The 16106-nt window shown below is 43.5% G+C and overlaps 3 protein-coding genes across 3 annotated transcripts in view; all 3 read left to right on the top strand.

The window, feature by feature from the left end:
* The window catches only part of LOC139322104 (immunoglobulin lambda-1 light chain-like), a 526174-nt gene that overhangs the window by 336310 nt on the left and 173758 nt on the right, over positions 1-16106 (top strand). The window lies entirely within an intron of this gene.
* On the top strand, positions 1466-4992 carry LOC139322073 (uncharacterized). Its single transcript, XM_070951052.1, has 3 exons — positions 1466-1539; positions 2518-2867; positions 4532-4992. The coding sequence occupies exons 1-3, from the start codon at positions 1466-1468 to the stop codon at positions 4990-4992; spliced, it is 885 nt and encodes a 294-aa protein (XP_070807153.1).
* On the top strand, positions 9565-15779 carry LOC139322071 (vacuolar protein sorting-associated protein 29-like). The gene is made up of 4 exons (XM_070951051.1): positions 9565-9627; positions 11345-11536; positions 13172-13407; positions 15662-15779. Exons 1-4 carry the CDS (start codon positions 9565-9567, stop codon positions 15777-15779), a joined length of 609 nt encoding a protein of 202 aa, XP_070807152.1.

Here is a 16106-nt window from a genome sequence, read left to right as displayed (position 1 = left end):
AAAACATTTTGGTTCCTTGGCAGAATTTTTCCTGACCACAGAGTCATGCGTTTTCTTCTCCAGGCACCAAAAATGCTCTATTTTTAAAAAGTGGAAACAACACCATTTTTAGACATGGAACTTAATCCTGAAACTCACCCTGGTGTCCGTTTTTGCATTTGGTTTCAAAAAAAAAAATTTGGCTTCAAAAAACATTTTGGTTCCTGGGCAGCATTTTTCCAGACCGCGGAGTAAGGCGTTTTCTTCTCCTGGCACCAAAAAGGCTCGATGTTTAAAAAGTGGAAACAACACCATTTTTAGACATGGAATTTCATCCTGAAACTCACCCTGGTGTCCGTTTTTGCATTTGGTTTCAAAAAAAAAATTCTCTTTAAAAAATATTTTTGGTTCCTGGGCAGCATTTTTCCTGACCCCGGAGTCACGTGTTTTCTTCCCCAGGCACCAAAAAGGCTCGGTTTTTAAAAAGTGGAAGCAACACCATTTTTAGACATGGAATTTCACCCCGAAACTCATACTGGTGTCCATTTTTGCCTTTGGTTTCAGAAAAAAAATTGGCTTCAAAAACATTTTCTTTCCTGGGCTGCATTTTTCCTGAACGCGGCGTAAAGTGTTTTCTTCCCCAGGAACCAAAAAGGCTTGATTTTTAAAAAGTGGAAGCAACACCATTTTTAGACATGGAATTTCATCCCGAAACTCATCCTGGTGTCCGTTTTTGCATTTGGTTTCTTTCTTTCTTTTTTTTTTTAAAGCCTCTGATGATTCCAAATGACTTTTCTGATCGGCAGAGGCTTTTTTTTCCCTTTGAAAACATTTTTAAATGTTCCGCCAAAGAGGTTGTAGAAAAAATGCCTTTAAAAGCCTCTGATGATCCCAGCTGAACCTCATGATCATCAGAAGCTTTTTTTGTTTTACTTTTTAAAGCGTTTGTTCGGCCAAAGAGGGTGTAGAAAAACTGCTTACGCCCCAATTATGACCCTGTTTTCCCATTGCCCCCCCCCCGAGTATGGGTTATCAATCACATTTGCCAACAGAGCAATTTCGCGGGTTATAGAGGTCACAACTCTCCAGCTGCTGTAGGTTACCCTGGGATGCAGCCTTGAGAGAGATAAGCGTGGTATGTGCACCTGTCTTTGGCTGTCGTGCCATTTCGCCGGTTTCCCATCCCCCCGGCCTATGGCAACTTGAGAGCAGGCCAGGGATGCTTTGTGAGTTGACATTGGCAAGGCCAATAGGATCTTGTAGAAATTGGTCTATGCCAACAGCTGGGACACCGGTGCTTCTCCATTCTTCTCCATCCTTCAACTTAACCGTTGTGACTGGAGAAATCCTGATTCAGATAAATGATAGTCAAGTCAAACCAACTAGATAGCCCATGAGTGTGTCCTTTTAACTGGCCAATCTAGGACCTTGGAATTGTGCGGTGACAAAGTGTTTCCCCCTCCCTATAACTTTACAGTGGCCACGAATGGTGATGACAACCACCAACGTAGAGGAAGTGCCTTTGCATGGCTTTGCATTTTCCCACACTTGGCCTTCAAAGTAAAGTAATATCTCCAAAAGATTTTGCACATAGAACATCTGCCATGGCCATCCCTTATACCCTTAGCTTCAACATGGCACACGCTGTTCTCTTCTTCCTCATTTTTTCTTATTGCACAGGTAAAGGAGAACATGCTTCCAAATGTAAACCCTTGGATTTATATCTTTTGCTCTCTTGGGGTAACCTCCAAGGAAAGATGTAACCAAGAAGAGATGATTAGGGGACTGGAGGTTAAAACATACGAATGGTTGCAGGAATTAGGTATGTCCAGTTTAATGAAAAGAAGGACTAAGGGGGTGACATATTTGAGAGGCTGCCACAAAGAAGAGGGAGTCAACCTATTCTCCAAAGGACCTGAAGGCAGGACAAGAAGCAATGGGTGGAAACTAATTGAGGAGAGAAGCAACTTAGAACTAAGGACAAATTTCATGATATTAGAACAATTAATCAGTGGAACGACTTGCCTCCAGAAGTTGTGGGGCTCTGATACTTGAGGTTTTTGAGAAGAGATTGGACAACCATTTGTCTGAAGTGGTGTAGGGTCTCCTGCTTGAGCAAGGACTTGGAATAGAAGACGTCCAAAGTCCCTTCCAACTCATTCTATTCTATTCTATTCTATTCTATTCTATTCTATTCTATTCTATTCTATTCTATTCTATTCTATTCTATTCTATTCTACTTCTACTCTACTCTATTCCTACCTTGAGAAGAGGGTTGGACTAGAAGACATCCAAGGTCCCTTCCAACTCATTCTATTCTACTCTACTCTACTCTACTCTACCCTACCCTACTCTACTCTACTCTACTCTACTCTACTCTACTCTACTCTACTCTACTCTACTCTACTATATTCCTACTTTGAGCAAAGGGTTGGACTAGAAGACCTCCAAGGTCCCTTCCAACTCTGTTATTCTGTTAACCTCCTATAATATTAGTGGGCTTCATTCTCTTTTCAGTTGACTTTGATGGAACCCAAGTCTCACCTGGCCATTTCTTCCCTATGTTTTATTTCTTACAGGGGCTTCAGCCCAATTTGTATTGACTCAACCAGCTTCCGTGTCAGCACGTCTTGAAGGAAGGGTCCAGATCTCCTGCACAAGGAGCAGTGGAGCTATGTCTGGTTACTACATGTCCTGGTATCAACAGAAATCCGTTGAGCCGCCCAAACTATTGATTTATCAGCACGTCTACAGGCCTGCTGACGTTCCAGACCGATTCTCTGGGGTGACCGACAGTTCTAAAGCTACTTTAACAATTACGGGTGTTCAACCAGAAGATGAGGCAGAATATTATTGTCAGTCTTATGACGGTAACTGGATGTTTCACAGTGATGCCACCTGCACAGGGAAGTGAGGCAAAAACCTTCTTCTGCAAAAGAGTACAGTAGTGGCCAAAATTGTGGAAACCTTTTGGGAAAAGTGTATTTTTGAGGTTTGATGGCTAATAACACCACTTTTTGGGGAGGAGTTTCAAGATAATCCTATTCCACTGCTGGAATGGCCTGGGAATAGCCCAGATCTTAACTCAATGGAAAATCTATGGAGCCCACTAAAGAAACTTATTAGTCAGAAGCGACGCAGCAATCAAACCCAGTTAATAGAAGCCATCCTTCAATCTTGGTTTCACATTAGAACAGCTGCAGAACTCAAAGACTTGGTTCACTCCATGGGAAGAGGTTGTAAGGCCATAATTCATGCTAAAGGTTACCCAGCTAAGTATTCACTGACATGGTGATAATTTTTGTATATCTCATTTTTTCTATGGTGATCATTTTTGTATATCTTGTTTTTTTCTACGTGTTTCACTTTTCTTCTTTATATTGTAACTGCTATTCTAATAGTAAATCCTTCATGAAAGTTATTGCATTACATTCTTGATTAAATGATATCCCCACGAAGGCAACAGATCAGTGAATGCCACTAAAGAGTCAAACCACATGTTTAAAATCAAGTAACTTTATGAACAGTAGTGTAAGTACTACTGTTGTAGTGTAGTACTACAACGGTGTAGTGAAGTAGTGTAAGATTGAAAGACGTGGAGAGACCTGGCTCATAGAATGGCCACGAGTCGGACACAACTGAATGACTAACATCATCATCATCATCATCATCATCATCATCATCATCATCATCATCACCATCATCGATTTCATGAACGCTTGGAGTTGTGGGTGCTTCATTTCTGGATGTCTCCAAGAAAAGACTGACAACCATTTGCCCAGCATGGAATAAGATCTTTTGCCTTAGTGCTTCCTGAACAAATGGGAGTGACCTCCAAGGTCCCTTCCAGCCTTATGATTCTACCCCAGGTGGGGGGGAAAAATCGGACAAACACTTGTATGTTACACGTTGTAAGACTGTTCCTACAAGATGCTTCTTTAGCAGGCTCTTCTCTTTATAACCTAAAGAGACATGAATCGTCATGCAACCATCAAAGAAGGCATCTCATTTGCATGTATTTATATTCTCTCCTTTAAGAAGAGATGCAAGAAAGAGAGAGCTTTATTGCAAGAACCCTTTTTTTTCCTTGACCATGGCACAAATCTCTGTCCTTGTCTTGATTTTTTCTTACTATGCAGGTAAAAGAAAACTTAAAACATTTGGGGGCATTCCTAAATAAACAGTTCTTCTGCAATGTGGGGAAGTTGCAGCTTTGATTGATCAAGAGTTTTATTGGTCTTGATTCTTCTCTGCCTTCTTATTTCTACTCTACTCTACTCTACTCTACTCTACTCTACTCTACTCTACTCTACTTTACTCTCTACTCTATTCTACTCTACTCTAATCTCTACCCTATTCTCTACTCTACTCCACTCTACTCTCCACTCTACTTTCTACTCTCTATTCTTCACTCTACTCTACTCTACTCTACTCTACTCTACTCCACTCCACTCCACTCCACTCCCTCCACTCTCTACTCTACTCTACTCTACTCTACTCTACTCTACTCTACTCTACTCTATTCTATATTCCATCTTATATTCTATTTTAGGATCCTGGGGCCAGTTTGTACTGACTCAGCCACCCACCCTGTCAGTAGCCCCTGGGGGCAGAGCTGTGATCAGCTGCACAAGGAACACTGCAAGCATCAACAAGTACCACGTCTCCTGGTACCAACAGAAGCCCAACAGTTTGCCCAAGTTGTTGATCTATCAGCACAACAAGAGACCCCCTGGGATCCCAGAGCGATTCTCAGGATTTACAGGGGGGTCTTCTGCCACCTTAACCATCAGCAATGTCCAAGAGGAAGATCTGGCAGATTATTATTGCTCATCTTACGACAGCAATTGGCTGCCCACAGCGATGCCGTCTCAAGGGGAAGTGAAACAAAAACCCATCTCCTTGGCAGCTGAAGTAGACCCAGCAGGAAAGAAGTCACTGATTTACAAGATCCCTGCATTCTTGGCCACGAGAGGAAGGCTACCCGCTTCCCTTCTGCCCTTGAAGCGGTGAAGGAAAGAATGTTATCTTGCTAGTTTTTGGCTGATTCAACGTATTTCGGAGCTGTGCAATCTTGAGACAAACGTTGAGACACCGGGATGCTGGGGAAGATTTATAGAGAGGCCAAATTCCCTCCTTAAAATCAAATCATGCCATGTTTTGGAGGATTTCCCAGAGTAGTGGAGATTCAGAGGGTCTCAAGATTCAAGACCCTCTCGCCTCCTCGCATTGTTATAATTGTTCCTATGAACTTCACAAAAAATTTAGGATTCTTCTTCTTCTGCCATATCCATCATCGGACGCTGGCGATGATATTGTCGACCCTATTATTATCAACAGCCGCACGAAAAAGTGCTGCTAAGCTTTGTCCAAACCGGTCCCTTAAATTTTGAAGCCATGAGATTCTTCTTCTGCCTGGACCTCATTTGCCTTCAATCGTTCCTTGGACAGGATTAAGTGAAGGATGCCGTATTTTTTCAGGTGTCGCATCACATGTCCAAAATATTCTAACTTTCGCTTTTTTAATATCTTTGATGATTTCCCTTCGCATTCCCAGGCGGCTTATCACCTCCTCATTTCTGATTTTGTTAACCCAGCTTATACGTAACAGCCTGTTCTGCCCCAGCTACGGATCCCAAAGAACACAGCACACACAAACTCTGAACAAAACTTAGTTTACTCAAATAACGCAGTTTTAGCAAATGTTAATAAGGGTTCTTAACAGCCTGCCAGAATTCCACAGATAAGATAGTCAGAGTCTTACTGGAGTTGGCAGAGAGCCCAGAAGCAAGGTTGCAGAGGAATCCCAACACGATGATTAGTGAACTAAAGTTGTTTCCTGCAGCTTGTTACAAGCTGCGTTCTTTCTCAAATAGACTAAGGGCGTGGCAAATTAGCCCCAAGCCTTACTCTCGAGGAGACCTCCTCCTGAGGAGGCACTCCTGCCTTTTGGCAGCTCTGCATGCCCGTGCATCGAGAAGAGGCTCCTCCTCTTCGTCCTCTTCACTTAAAGGAGCCTCTGGAGGTTCTGAAGGCCCTGGTTGAATCTCTGCCTCTGGCACCTCATCTTCTCCAGCCTCCTCGCTGTCCAACTCAAACGCCGGCTGCACAGGCTGCTGGCGCAGCACCACACCAGCCTCCTTGTCGTCGGGATCAGCAACAATCCACGCAGGCCGCTGGCAGGCCGTCTGTAAATCCACATTTCAAATGCTTCTAGTCTCTTCAAGTGGTTTTCCGTCAGAGACCAACTCTCCACTCCGTAGAGCAGGATAGAAAAGATGTAACATCGGACAAGCCTGATTTTCAGTCTTAGGCTTATGTCGTGACTACAGAAGACCTTTTTCATTTCGAAGAATGCCGTTCGAGCTTTCTCTATCCTTGTTTTTACTTCACTGATCATGTCCCAGCTTTTGTGTAAATTAAAACCGAGGTACGTGATCCTTTCCACTTTTTCTAGTGGTATTCCTTCCGAAGTTATCTGTGGTAAATGAATGGGTTGTTTGCCGACGACCGTGATCTTGGTTTCTGAGTGTTAAGCTTCAAGCCAAATTCAGTTCAAATTCAGGATACAGTACAATAAAAGGACCCTTTCTTTTCACTCCCAGGGTTGACAACTGAGCAGAAAGAAAAGTCAACCCCCCATACAGGTCATCCTCGAGTTACGACCATCATGGAGCTCAACATTTCTGTTGCTGAGCGAGGCAGATGTTAAGTGAGTTTAGCCCAGTGGTGAAATGTAAAATTTGTTACTACTGGTTCTTTGGGCGTGGCTTGGTGTGTGGGGGTGGTGGTAATATGACTGAGTGTTTTTTTTAAAAGCCTCTGACGATCCCAGCTGACTTGCCTGATCGGCAGAGGCTTTTCTTTTTTTAAAAAGCCTCTGACGATCCCAGCTGACTTGCCTGATCGGCAGAGGCTTTTCTTTTTTTTAAAAGCCTCTGACGATCCCAGCTGACTTGCCGGATCGGCAGAGGCTTTGTTTTTACTTTTAAAAGCATTTTTTCGGCCGAAGAGATTGTAGAAAAAAGGCTTTTAAAAATAAAATAAAAAGCCTCTGATGATCGGGCGGCTCAGCTGGGCATGGGGGGTGGGGAGGGATTTTTGCTACTGGTTCTCCGAACTACCCACCGACATCACTACCGGATCGGGCGATCCGGTCCGAACCGGGAACATTTCACCCCTGGTTTAGCCCCATTTTAAAACCTTTCTGGCCACAACTGCTAAGCATCTGAATGTTGATCAGCTGATCATGGGAAGGCTGAAACGTTGTAAGAGTGAAAAATGGTCATCATAAGCCACTTTGGTCAGTGCTGTTGTAACTTTGAACCGTCACTGACGAGCCCTTGTAAATCATGGGTAACCTGTACAGCAGATTTGGGAATTCAAACCCGTCTGTTTCTTTAAAAGAAAGCCTTGGCAAGTAAGAACTTTCAGGATCGGGGTCTCTAAGCTAAATACAAATATAAAAAGCCAGTAAGAAGGAGTGGCTGATTTTTTATTTATTTATTTTTGCATCGTCTTAGTAGTTCAATCAACAGGTAACAGCTGACCTTTCGCAATTCGCATTCCTGCTTTTTTTTAAGTGTGTTTGCTTTGCAACGTGCTAACCCAGAGCCGAGTCAGAGATTCAGCAGGATGGTGAGTAGAGCAGAAAGATATTTTTAAAAGTATCTTTGGTGTCCCCTTGGTTAATTTAGAGTGGCCTCTTTTCCAGGAGTGGGCTTCAAAAATTTTAGCAAGGATTTCTCTGCCCAGTTGCTGGGTGGGTCTCACGGTGGTAGTGGTGGGAAGGCATTTTTGCCCTCCCTGGGTTCCGGAGTCTTTCCTTGAGCCTCCGGGAGGGTCAAACAGTTGCCCCAGGGTCCAAAGGCCATCTGGAGGCTGGAAACAGGCCCCTTTCTGACCTTCCTGATCTTCTGGTAGGCCCTCCCCGAGCCTCCGTGCGTGCCCTGTCCTTACCTACATCCAAAACGGGCCACATGGGGACTCCTGAGAGGGGTGGGTGGAGCAGGGCCAGCCAGGAGTGGGATTTGGGGGTTCTCCGAACTGCACAGAATCTTAACTAGAGGTTCTCCCGAACCCTTCAAAATTTCCAAGTCAGAAATGCATAGAAACTTCTTGTATGGTAGTTGCGGAGAATGTAGCTCCCCTTAAATGGAGCTAAGATTGTATCAGTTCCTTTTGTGGTTTCAAAATTGGGCACTCAAGATTTCAGAGATTTTTATTCTTAAGTCATTTGTTTCAGAATGAGTGACACCCAAGATAAAGCTTGACAGAGCCATCGTGCATTAGATCAAAAGTGGATTGGTAACAAAAAAAAATTCCAAGTAATTAAAAGGCAGATCTGAAAATTAGTCTTGTCATTAAAAAGGTTTGTGGCTGAATCATATTGGAGGTTTGTCTTTTGAGGCATAACACAAAGCAACAGCATTTGTTCCCGTATTCTATCCTCTTAAAATTCTGAACTGCAAATTTTTGCCAGTTCATTATTCCAGGTAAAGCTAAAGAGGAAGGAATCGATTTTGTTTTCAAATCCAAAACTTTTTGGCAGTTTTAAGAGAATGACTCACTGGCTTGAATGATTAGATAGTTGTCTTTATCTTCACCACCTTCCCCTTGGTTAATTGTCCAAAACAGGAGAGTAATCTTTAACAATACACTTAGCTTTTAAACGGTGGAATATCTGAAGCTGGTAAATGAATCAGTTTGGTTAATGTTTAGAAATGATTGGATGATTTTTTAAAAAAGTGCTTGTCATTGGTGCCAGCTTAGAAGGAGCATTTCTTTGAATGTTCATCTAGGCTGCATTAATCTATTTTTGACAAATGTCGAATCTCATTTATTTATTTATTTATTTATTTATTTATTTATTGGTTGGTTGGTTGGTTGGTTGGTTGGTTGGTTGGTTGGTTGGTTGGTTGGTTCAATTTATATGCCGCCCTTCTCCGGAGACTCAGGGCGGCTTACAATGCGTTAAGCAATAGCCTTCATTCTTTTGTATATACCTGCTTAGTAGGGCTTTCGGCCCCTCCTAAGCGATGTTCTTTTTATACCAAGTCAGCTTATTGCCCCCACAATCCGGCTCCTCATTTTACCTTTCTCAAAAGGATGCAAGGCTGAGTCAACCTTGAGCCTGGTGAGATTCGAACTTGCAGTAATTGCAGGCAGCTGGTGTTGCTTAACAGCACTTTAATCTGCTGCGCCACCAAGACTCTTGTCCTCTTATAACCAACAATATCTCCGTGTTGCTATAATAAAGCTTCTTTAACATGTTCTCAGTTTCCGTTGTCCTCAATAACAAAACGAATTTGGAAGTGGATTGCGTTTGGAACAAATTGAACCAATGCCTGCTGAATGTTGCAGTGCAGGGGTGTCAAACTGGATTTCTTCGAGGGCCGGATCAGCGTTGTAGTTCTCCTCCATGGGCTGGTGGGGGTGGAATAGGACTTTTTGCCTTGTACCCTTGGCCCCGCCTGCTTCTCCGCCAGGCTTCCGCCTCAGGGGATTCTCCTCTAGCTTTTCTCCTTGGCTGACACCCCCCCGTTCATTCGCCCTGGCCAATCGGCCACGGCCCCTCCGTCCCACATGCTTCGGCACAGCCCATTCGACGCCACACTGTTCGTCCTGGGTTTTTCGCCTCCCGGGACGGTTAGCCTCCAGCCAATCGGCTAGTTGCCAATGGTGGCAGGGACTGCTGTGCTGTTTCAAAGCATCCATTGAAGCTGTGTCTAGTGCCAGGGTTTGTGGTCCTTCCTTCCTCTCCTTTTTCTCTCCCTCCCTTCCCACATTCATTCTTTCTTTCTTTCTTTCTTTCTTTCTTTCTTTCTTTCTTTCTTTCCTTCTTTCCTTCTTTCATTCATTCTTTCTTTCATTCTTTCATTCTTTCTTTCTTATCTTTCTTTTCTTCCTTTTCTTTCTTTCTTTCTTTCTTTCTTTCTTTCTTTCCTTTCCTTCCTTCCTTCCTTTCTTTTTCTTTCCTTTCTTTCTTTCTTTCTTTCTTTCTTTCTTTTCTTTCTTTCGTTCTTTCTTTCTTTCTTTCTTTCTTTTCTTTCTTTCTTTCTTTCTTTCTTTCTTTCTTTCTTTCTTTCTTTCTTTTCTTTCTTTCCTTCTTTCATTCATTCTTTCTTTCATTCTTTCCTTCTTTCTTTCTTATCTTTCTTATCTTTCTTTCTTTTCTTCCTTTTCTTCCTTTTCTTTCTTTCCTTTCCTTCCTTTCTTTCTTTCTTTCTTTTTCTTTCTTTCTTTCTTTCTTTCTTTCTTTCTTTCTTTCTTTCTTTCTTTCTTTCTTTTCTTTCTTGTCTCCCTTCTCTCTCTCTCTCTCTCTCTCTCTCTCTCTCTCTCTCTCTCTCTCTCTCTCTCTCTTTCTCTCTCTCTCTCTCTCCCTCCCTCCTTCCCTCTCTCTTTCTAAGGCTAGGATACCCACCCGAAACAAAAACTCTTTTGGATGAAACCGCCTTACTATCCTCACCCCCACCCCCGCTCTTCCCTTCCACACCTCCCCTTCCTTCTCCTAACAAGCACCTGAGCAGCAACTCCTTCACCTCCCACACCCACCCCTGCACTTCTGGTTGCCAGCATTGGCAACTAGCCAATTGGCTGGGGACTAACCATCCTGGGAGACAAAAAGCCCGGGACAAACATTGAATGGGCAATGCCGAAATGTGTGGGATGGAAGGGCCGTGGCCAACTGGCCAGGGTAGATGGACAGGGGCATGTCTGCCAAGGAGAAAAGCTAGACAAGAATCCCCCGAGGCAGAAGCCTGGCAGAGAAGCAGGCATGGCTAGTGGTGGGATTCAACCAGTTCACACCACTTCAGGAGAACCGGTTGTTAACTTTCTGAGCAGTTTGGCAAACTGGTTGTTGGAAGAAATCATTAGGGCAGAGAACCGGTTGTTAGATTACTTGAATCCCACCACTGGGCACGGCCAAGGGTAGGAGGCAAAAAGTCCTAAACCCAGCAGGGGGGACTGGGGAGAGATGAGACAGACGTCTTCATCCTTTGCCAGTCAAAATGGGGCATGGGGGCCAAGCGTGCCTCATATTCGGTCTCCACGGCCTCCTGCAGCACACTCTCAGTCAAAAACGGGCTGCGCGGAGGCCCTGTGCAGCCTGTTTTTGGCTGGCAGAGTGCTGCTGGAGGCTGGGGAGGCTGAAAACGGGCCATGCAAGGGTCCTCACAAGGCCTCCGCTTGGCCTGTTTTGGTTGGCAGAGGCACTGGGGGCGGGTCCTTTGATATTTCCAGACTGGCCCCACGGGCCAGATTTAAGCACCCCAGGGGCCGGATTTGACCCGTGGACCTTGAGTTTGATACCCCTGTCATAGTGGATTATCTGCTGCGTTTCTTTACCTCTTTTCTCCTTCAGCTGGTACTGGTGATAGGAGACCTTCACATCCCACACCGATGTTGCAGCCTTCCAGCCAAGTTTAAAAAGTTGCTAGTTCCAGGCAAGATCCAACATATCCTTTGCACTGGGAATCTTTGCACCAAGGAGAGCTATGATTATTTGAGGACACTGGCCGGAGATGTCCATATTGTTAGAGGGGACTTTGATGAGGTAGGAGATTGGAGAATGTGGCTGATTTTTGTTTGGGCAATTGAAGACTATCCATTCCTTCGACTGAAAGTTCCACTGAGGTTGCTAGGTGGATCATGGAGCATCTGTTTTTTTCCCCATGTTCTGGAACGTCTACTGATATTGTGGTTAGCAATGCTTTAATGTTCCTTAGACTTAAACCAACTTTAGCATTAGGCTGTTGAGCTAAAAACCTAACATTCCCAAGAGGAAATGGACTCAGGTTGACAAATAAATGTGATTTCATTAACTGTAAATACAAACTAATGGCAGCTTTTATTATATGATCGGCACTTGGAACTTTCCATAGCTGCCTTAAAATTAGAATTCCTTGGGAAACTTGAAAAGAACTTGGTTTGGTGTGTGTGCCAAGTTTGGAGAGCCATATGCAGCTCTCATTCCCAAAGTCTGTGTTCTTAACCTAAGCCATGATTGGTCCTATCTATGTTTTATTGAGCAAAGCATCATTTTTTTGGTTCATCAATGGAATGTGTTGAACTTACACTGCATGAGAGCAAGCTATTATATTTTTGAAGCATCCTTAAGAACTAGGCTATAAATGATGGTTTGAGTTACAATCATTGCCTTCATAAAAGCACATTGAAAAATGATAATCGATGCATTCACACAATCTGCTAAAACATACATTGCGACTTACAAGCCATCGTGCTTGACTTCAAAATAAAGGCTCAGATGAAACTGTTCAGCCTGTATTTCAGTATGAGTTCTGTGCTGATCTCAAGTAACTACAGATAGTCCTCAACTTATGACTACAATTGGGAGGGTTTGAGTGGTGCAGTGGCCTAGAGGTGGAGCTCTCGCCTCACAATCAGGAGGCCGTGAGTTCGATCCTAGGTAGCGGCAGATATTTCTCTCTCGGGGCACAATGAGTAATTAATGATCTGCTGCGAACTCTGTATTGGTGACAGGAAGGGCATCCAGCCAGTAAACACTCAGCTCCATTCAGTTGCCCCAACTTCACCCCGATGTAAGGGATTACGGGGTCTTTAAAAGACAAAAAAGTTTGTAGCTCAGGATTGACATGAGGGGTCCTTGATGCTCTCTGCAAGCTTTCTTGCAGACGTTTCATTACCCACTGAAGGTAACATCTTCAGTGCGAGAAAGAAATGGGGGGAGGAGGAGGAGAAGGAGGAGAAGGAGGAGGAGGAGGAGGAGGAGGAGGAGGAGGAGGAGGAGGAGGAGGAGGAGGAGGAGGAGGAGATGATTGAGGGGTCCTTGTGTTCTCTGAACTTTCTTGTTTTCTTGTAGATGTTTCATTACCCAAACTAGGTAAATCTTCAGTGCTAGAAAGGGATGGGGAGGGGAAGGGGGAGGAGGAGGAGGAGGAGGAAGAGAAGGAGGAGGTGGAGGAGGAGATGGAGATGATGATGATGTTGTGGGGTCCTTGTGTTCTCTGAACTTGCTTGTTTTCTTGTAGACGTTTCATTACCCAAACTAGATAACATCTTCAGTGCCAGTCACTAGCACTGAAGCTAGTCCTGATGATGTTACCTAATTTGGATAATGAAATATCTGCAATAAAACCAGCAAACATCAAGGACCTCTCAAGGACTATATTTTACTGTATTGACTAATAATTGACATGCTTCTTTGCAGGGCACGAGTTACCCACAGCAGAAAATTGTCACTGTCGGACAGTTCAGAATTGGTCTGATCCATGGCCATCAAGTTATTCCCTGGGGGGATCTGGCCAGCTTGGCGATCCTACAGAGGCAGCTGAATGTGGACATCTTAATATCTGGACACACTCACAAGTTTGAGGCAGTAGAACACGAGAAGAAGTTCTACGTCAATCCTGGTTCAGCCACAGGGGCCTACAGTGCTCTGCAAAGGTGAGAACTACACATTCTGAGGGATTTTTTGGGGGGAGAGCATCTCTTTTTATTGTTGGTTGTTGGGTGGATGATCAGGCATGGCCATCAAATGGAAAACATTGGAGAAGACCCAAGTAAGGTGAAGTCATTGGCATCCTTCAGTCTCAAGAGACTATGGTATCGTGCTCCGGAGAGAGGTCCTAAAACAGCATCTAGGGTGACTAAAAAGGCCAATTCGAGAGTGGCAGTCCCTTCCACACTGAGGGCAGATACATTCTGTCCCCTGCCCAGCCCCCAGATTTCGCTGGTTCCGGGACTGCCTCTTAGCCTCAGCCTGCCGAACAAGTTCTCCGAATTGGAGAAGGCCATGCTGCGTCTTTAGCCTCCAAGCTGAATGATCGGAGGTCAAGGTTTCCCAGTTATTAATGTCCATTCCCAGGACCTTTAGGTCCCTCTTGCAGATATCCTTATATCGCAGCTGTGGTCTCCCTCTGAGGCACTTTCCCTGCACTAATTCTCCATACAGGAGATCTTTCGGAATCTGACCATCAGCCATTCTCACGACATGTCCAAGGCAGCGTAGACGTCGCTGTTTCAATAGTGTATACATGCTAGAAATCCCAGCACGTTCCAAGACTGCGCTACTTGGAACTTGCCAGGTGATGCCAAGAATACATCGGAGACAGAGCATATGAAAGGTGTTCAACTTTCTCTCCTGCCGTGCGTAAAGGGTCCAAGACTCACCGCAGTACAAGGACGTAGGCTCTATAGACCTGGATCTTTGTATGTTCCGTCAGCTTCATATTAAGCCATACTCTCTTTGTAAGTCTGGAAAATGTGGTGGCCACTTTACCAATACATTTATTCAGCTCAGTATCTAAAGAGAGAGTGTGAGAGATAGTTGAGCCGAGATACACAAAATCGTGGACGACCTCCAGTTCTTGTGCAGAGATTGTAATATAGGGAGGTGAATCCATGTCCTGACGCAAAACTTGTGTTTTTTTCAGGCTGATTGTTAGTCCAAAGTCTTGGCAGGCCTTGCAAAAACTGTCCATAAATTGTTGAAGGTCTTCAGCAGAGTGAAGTAGACCATAGAATAACAGGGTTGGAAGGGATCTTGGAGGTCTTCTCGTCCAACCCCTTACTCAAGCAGGAGATCCTATAAAATTCCAGACAGATGGGCATCCAATCTCTTCTTGGAAAACCTTGAGTGAAAATTACATTTTGTTTTTCTAAAATAAAGCAAAGGAAGAATATGTGGAAATTGTCCATCTTCCGAATACGTACCGTGGGAACCTGTAACAATCAGATTGGGAAATTGTTCTTTAGACCATAGGAAGATTTAATTCTGCCATCTTTGGGTTAAACACAAAGCATGTTCACCTCCACTAAATTTAATAGTCTTTTCTGCCAACATTTCTCCCATCCTTTTTCACTAGGCGGATGCAATTGGGGGGGGGAAATTAAGATTATTAATTATATATCATAGAAGATTTCAATAAATCCTGGGAAGATCTAATCACAGCCACCTTTGAAGCAGTTAGGTGGTTGGCTTCCTTAGATATCAAATTATAACATCTATTCCATTGCAATTCTACGGCTCCATATTATCGTGATTTTATTGTGGCTTTATCTTAATTTATTATTTTATCTCCTATATTGTATTGTCCACATACCTTATATGCATATGTTTGCTGTTGCTTCATTTAAATTAAATTTGTAAATCGGTGCATGCATGTAGATGCCCTACCTAAATAAATAAATCCTGAACGAATGCACTTTTTTAGCCAGAAATTAATCTAGAAATAGTATAGTATGTCCTTGTTGTTAATCGCGAAGTTGTGTCTGACCCATTGTGACCCCATGGATAACATTCCTCCATGCCTTCCTGTCCTCTACCATCTCCCAGAGTCCATTTAAGCTCACGCCAACTGCTTCAGTGACTCCATCCAGCCACCTCATTCTCTGCCGTCCCCTTCTTCTTTTGCCCTCCATCGTTCCCAGCATTAGGCTCTTCTCCAGGGAGTCCTTTCTTCTCATTAGGTGGCCAAAGTATTTGAGTTTCCTCTTCAGGATCTGGCCTTCTAAAGAGCAGTCAGGGTTGGTCTCCTCTAGGACTGACATACTATATTTGATAGTATGTCATAGGTTAACATAATGTATGTGATAGAAATTCAGACCTGGTTATATTAAGCCTGTTTAAATGAACCAATACTGCAAATTTTGGAGAAATTGCTTCCTGTTTCAACTACAAATGTTTCTTTTTTTCCAGGGATGTAATTCCGTCGTTCGTTCTGATGGATGTTCAGTCCTCCGTGGTTGTAACTTATGTGTATCAACTCATCGGGGATGAGGTGAAAGTAGAAAGGATCGAATACAAGAAAACTTGAAATGGAATGATTTTAACTGGATGTCTATTTCATCTAGAAAGTTTAGCAAATTGTTCACATCGGTTGGGGTGATTTACTGGAGTGTTATACCTGTTCCTCTTGAGTTGTTCAAGCTGCTTGAAGTTATTTGTCTTGAATTTAGAGAGCCATCCGAATGTTGGAAAGTAACCTTTTTCAATATATTTTTTTTAAAAAAAAACTCACCAAATTTGGAATTGTCAAAAACTTCTATTGTAGTGGCTGGAAAAGAGCAAAGTGGGGGAAAGAGCAAAGGCTGTTTGCATGCATCAAATGTTTAGGTTTTTGTGTTTGAATAAAGCTCTTTTT

The sequence above is a fragment of the Pituophis catenifer genome, unplaced genomic scaffold, assembly GCF_029215685.1.
Source record: "Pituophis catenifer annectens isolate HBS135680 unplaced genomic scaffold, rPitCat1.0.hap2 SCAF_10, whole genome shotgun sequence".
Taxonomy (NCBI): Eukaryota; Metazoa; Chordata; class Lepidosauria; order Squamata; family Colubridae; genus Pituophis; species Pituophis catenifer.
Note: the sequence above shows the minus strand (reverse complement) of the source record. Positions and strands in the feature narration are given on the sequence as shown.

What these genes read in the sequence shown, in the direction of transcription:
- LOC139322073 (XM_070951052.1), top strand. Translation starts at nt 1,466, where the DNA reads ATGGTGATGACAACCACCAACGTAGAGGAAGTGCCTTTGCATGGCTTT. An exon ending in TCCCACACTTGGCCTTCAAA is followed by an intron (nt 1,540 to 2,517) that starts GTAAAGTAATAT and finishes ATGGAACCCAAG; the next exon opens with TCTCACCTGGCCATTTCTTC. An exon ending in CGGTAACTGGATGTTTCACA is followed by an intron (nt 2,868 to 4,531) that starts GTGATGCCACCT and finishes ATTCTATTTTAG; the next exon opens with GATCCTGGGGCCAGTTTGTA.
- LOC139322071 (XM_070951051.1), top strand. Translation starts at nt 9,565, where the DNA reads ATGCTTCGGCACAGCCCATTCGACGCCACACTGTTCGTCCTGGGTTTT. An exon ending in GTTTTTCGCCTCCCGGGACG is followed by an intron (nt 9,628 to 11,344) that starts GTTAGCCTCCAG and finishes TTTCTCCTTCAG; the next exon opens with CTGGTACTGGTGATAGGAGA. An exon ending in TTAGAGGGGACTTTGATGAG is followed by an intron (nt 11,537 to 13,171) that starts GTAGGAGATTGG and finishes GCTTCTTTGCAG; the next exon opens with GGCACGAGTTACCCACAGCA.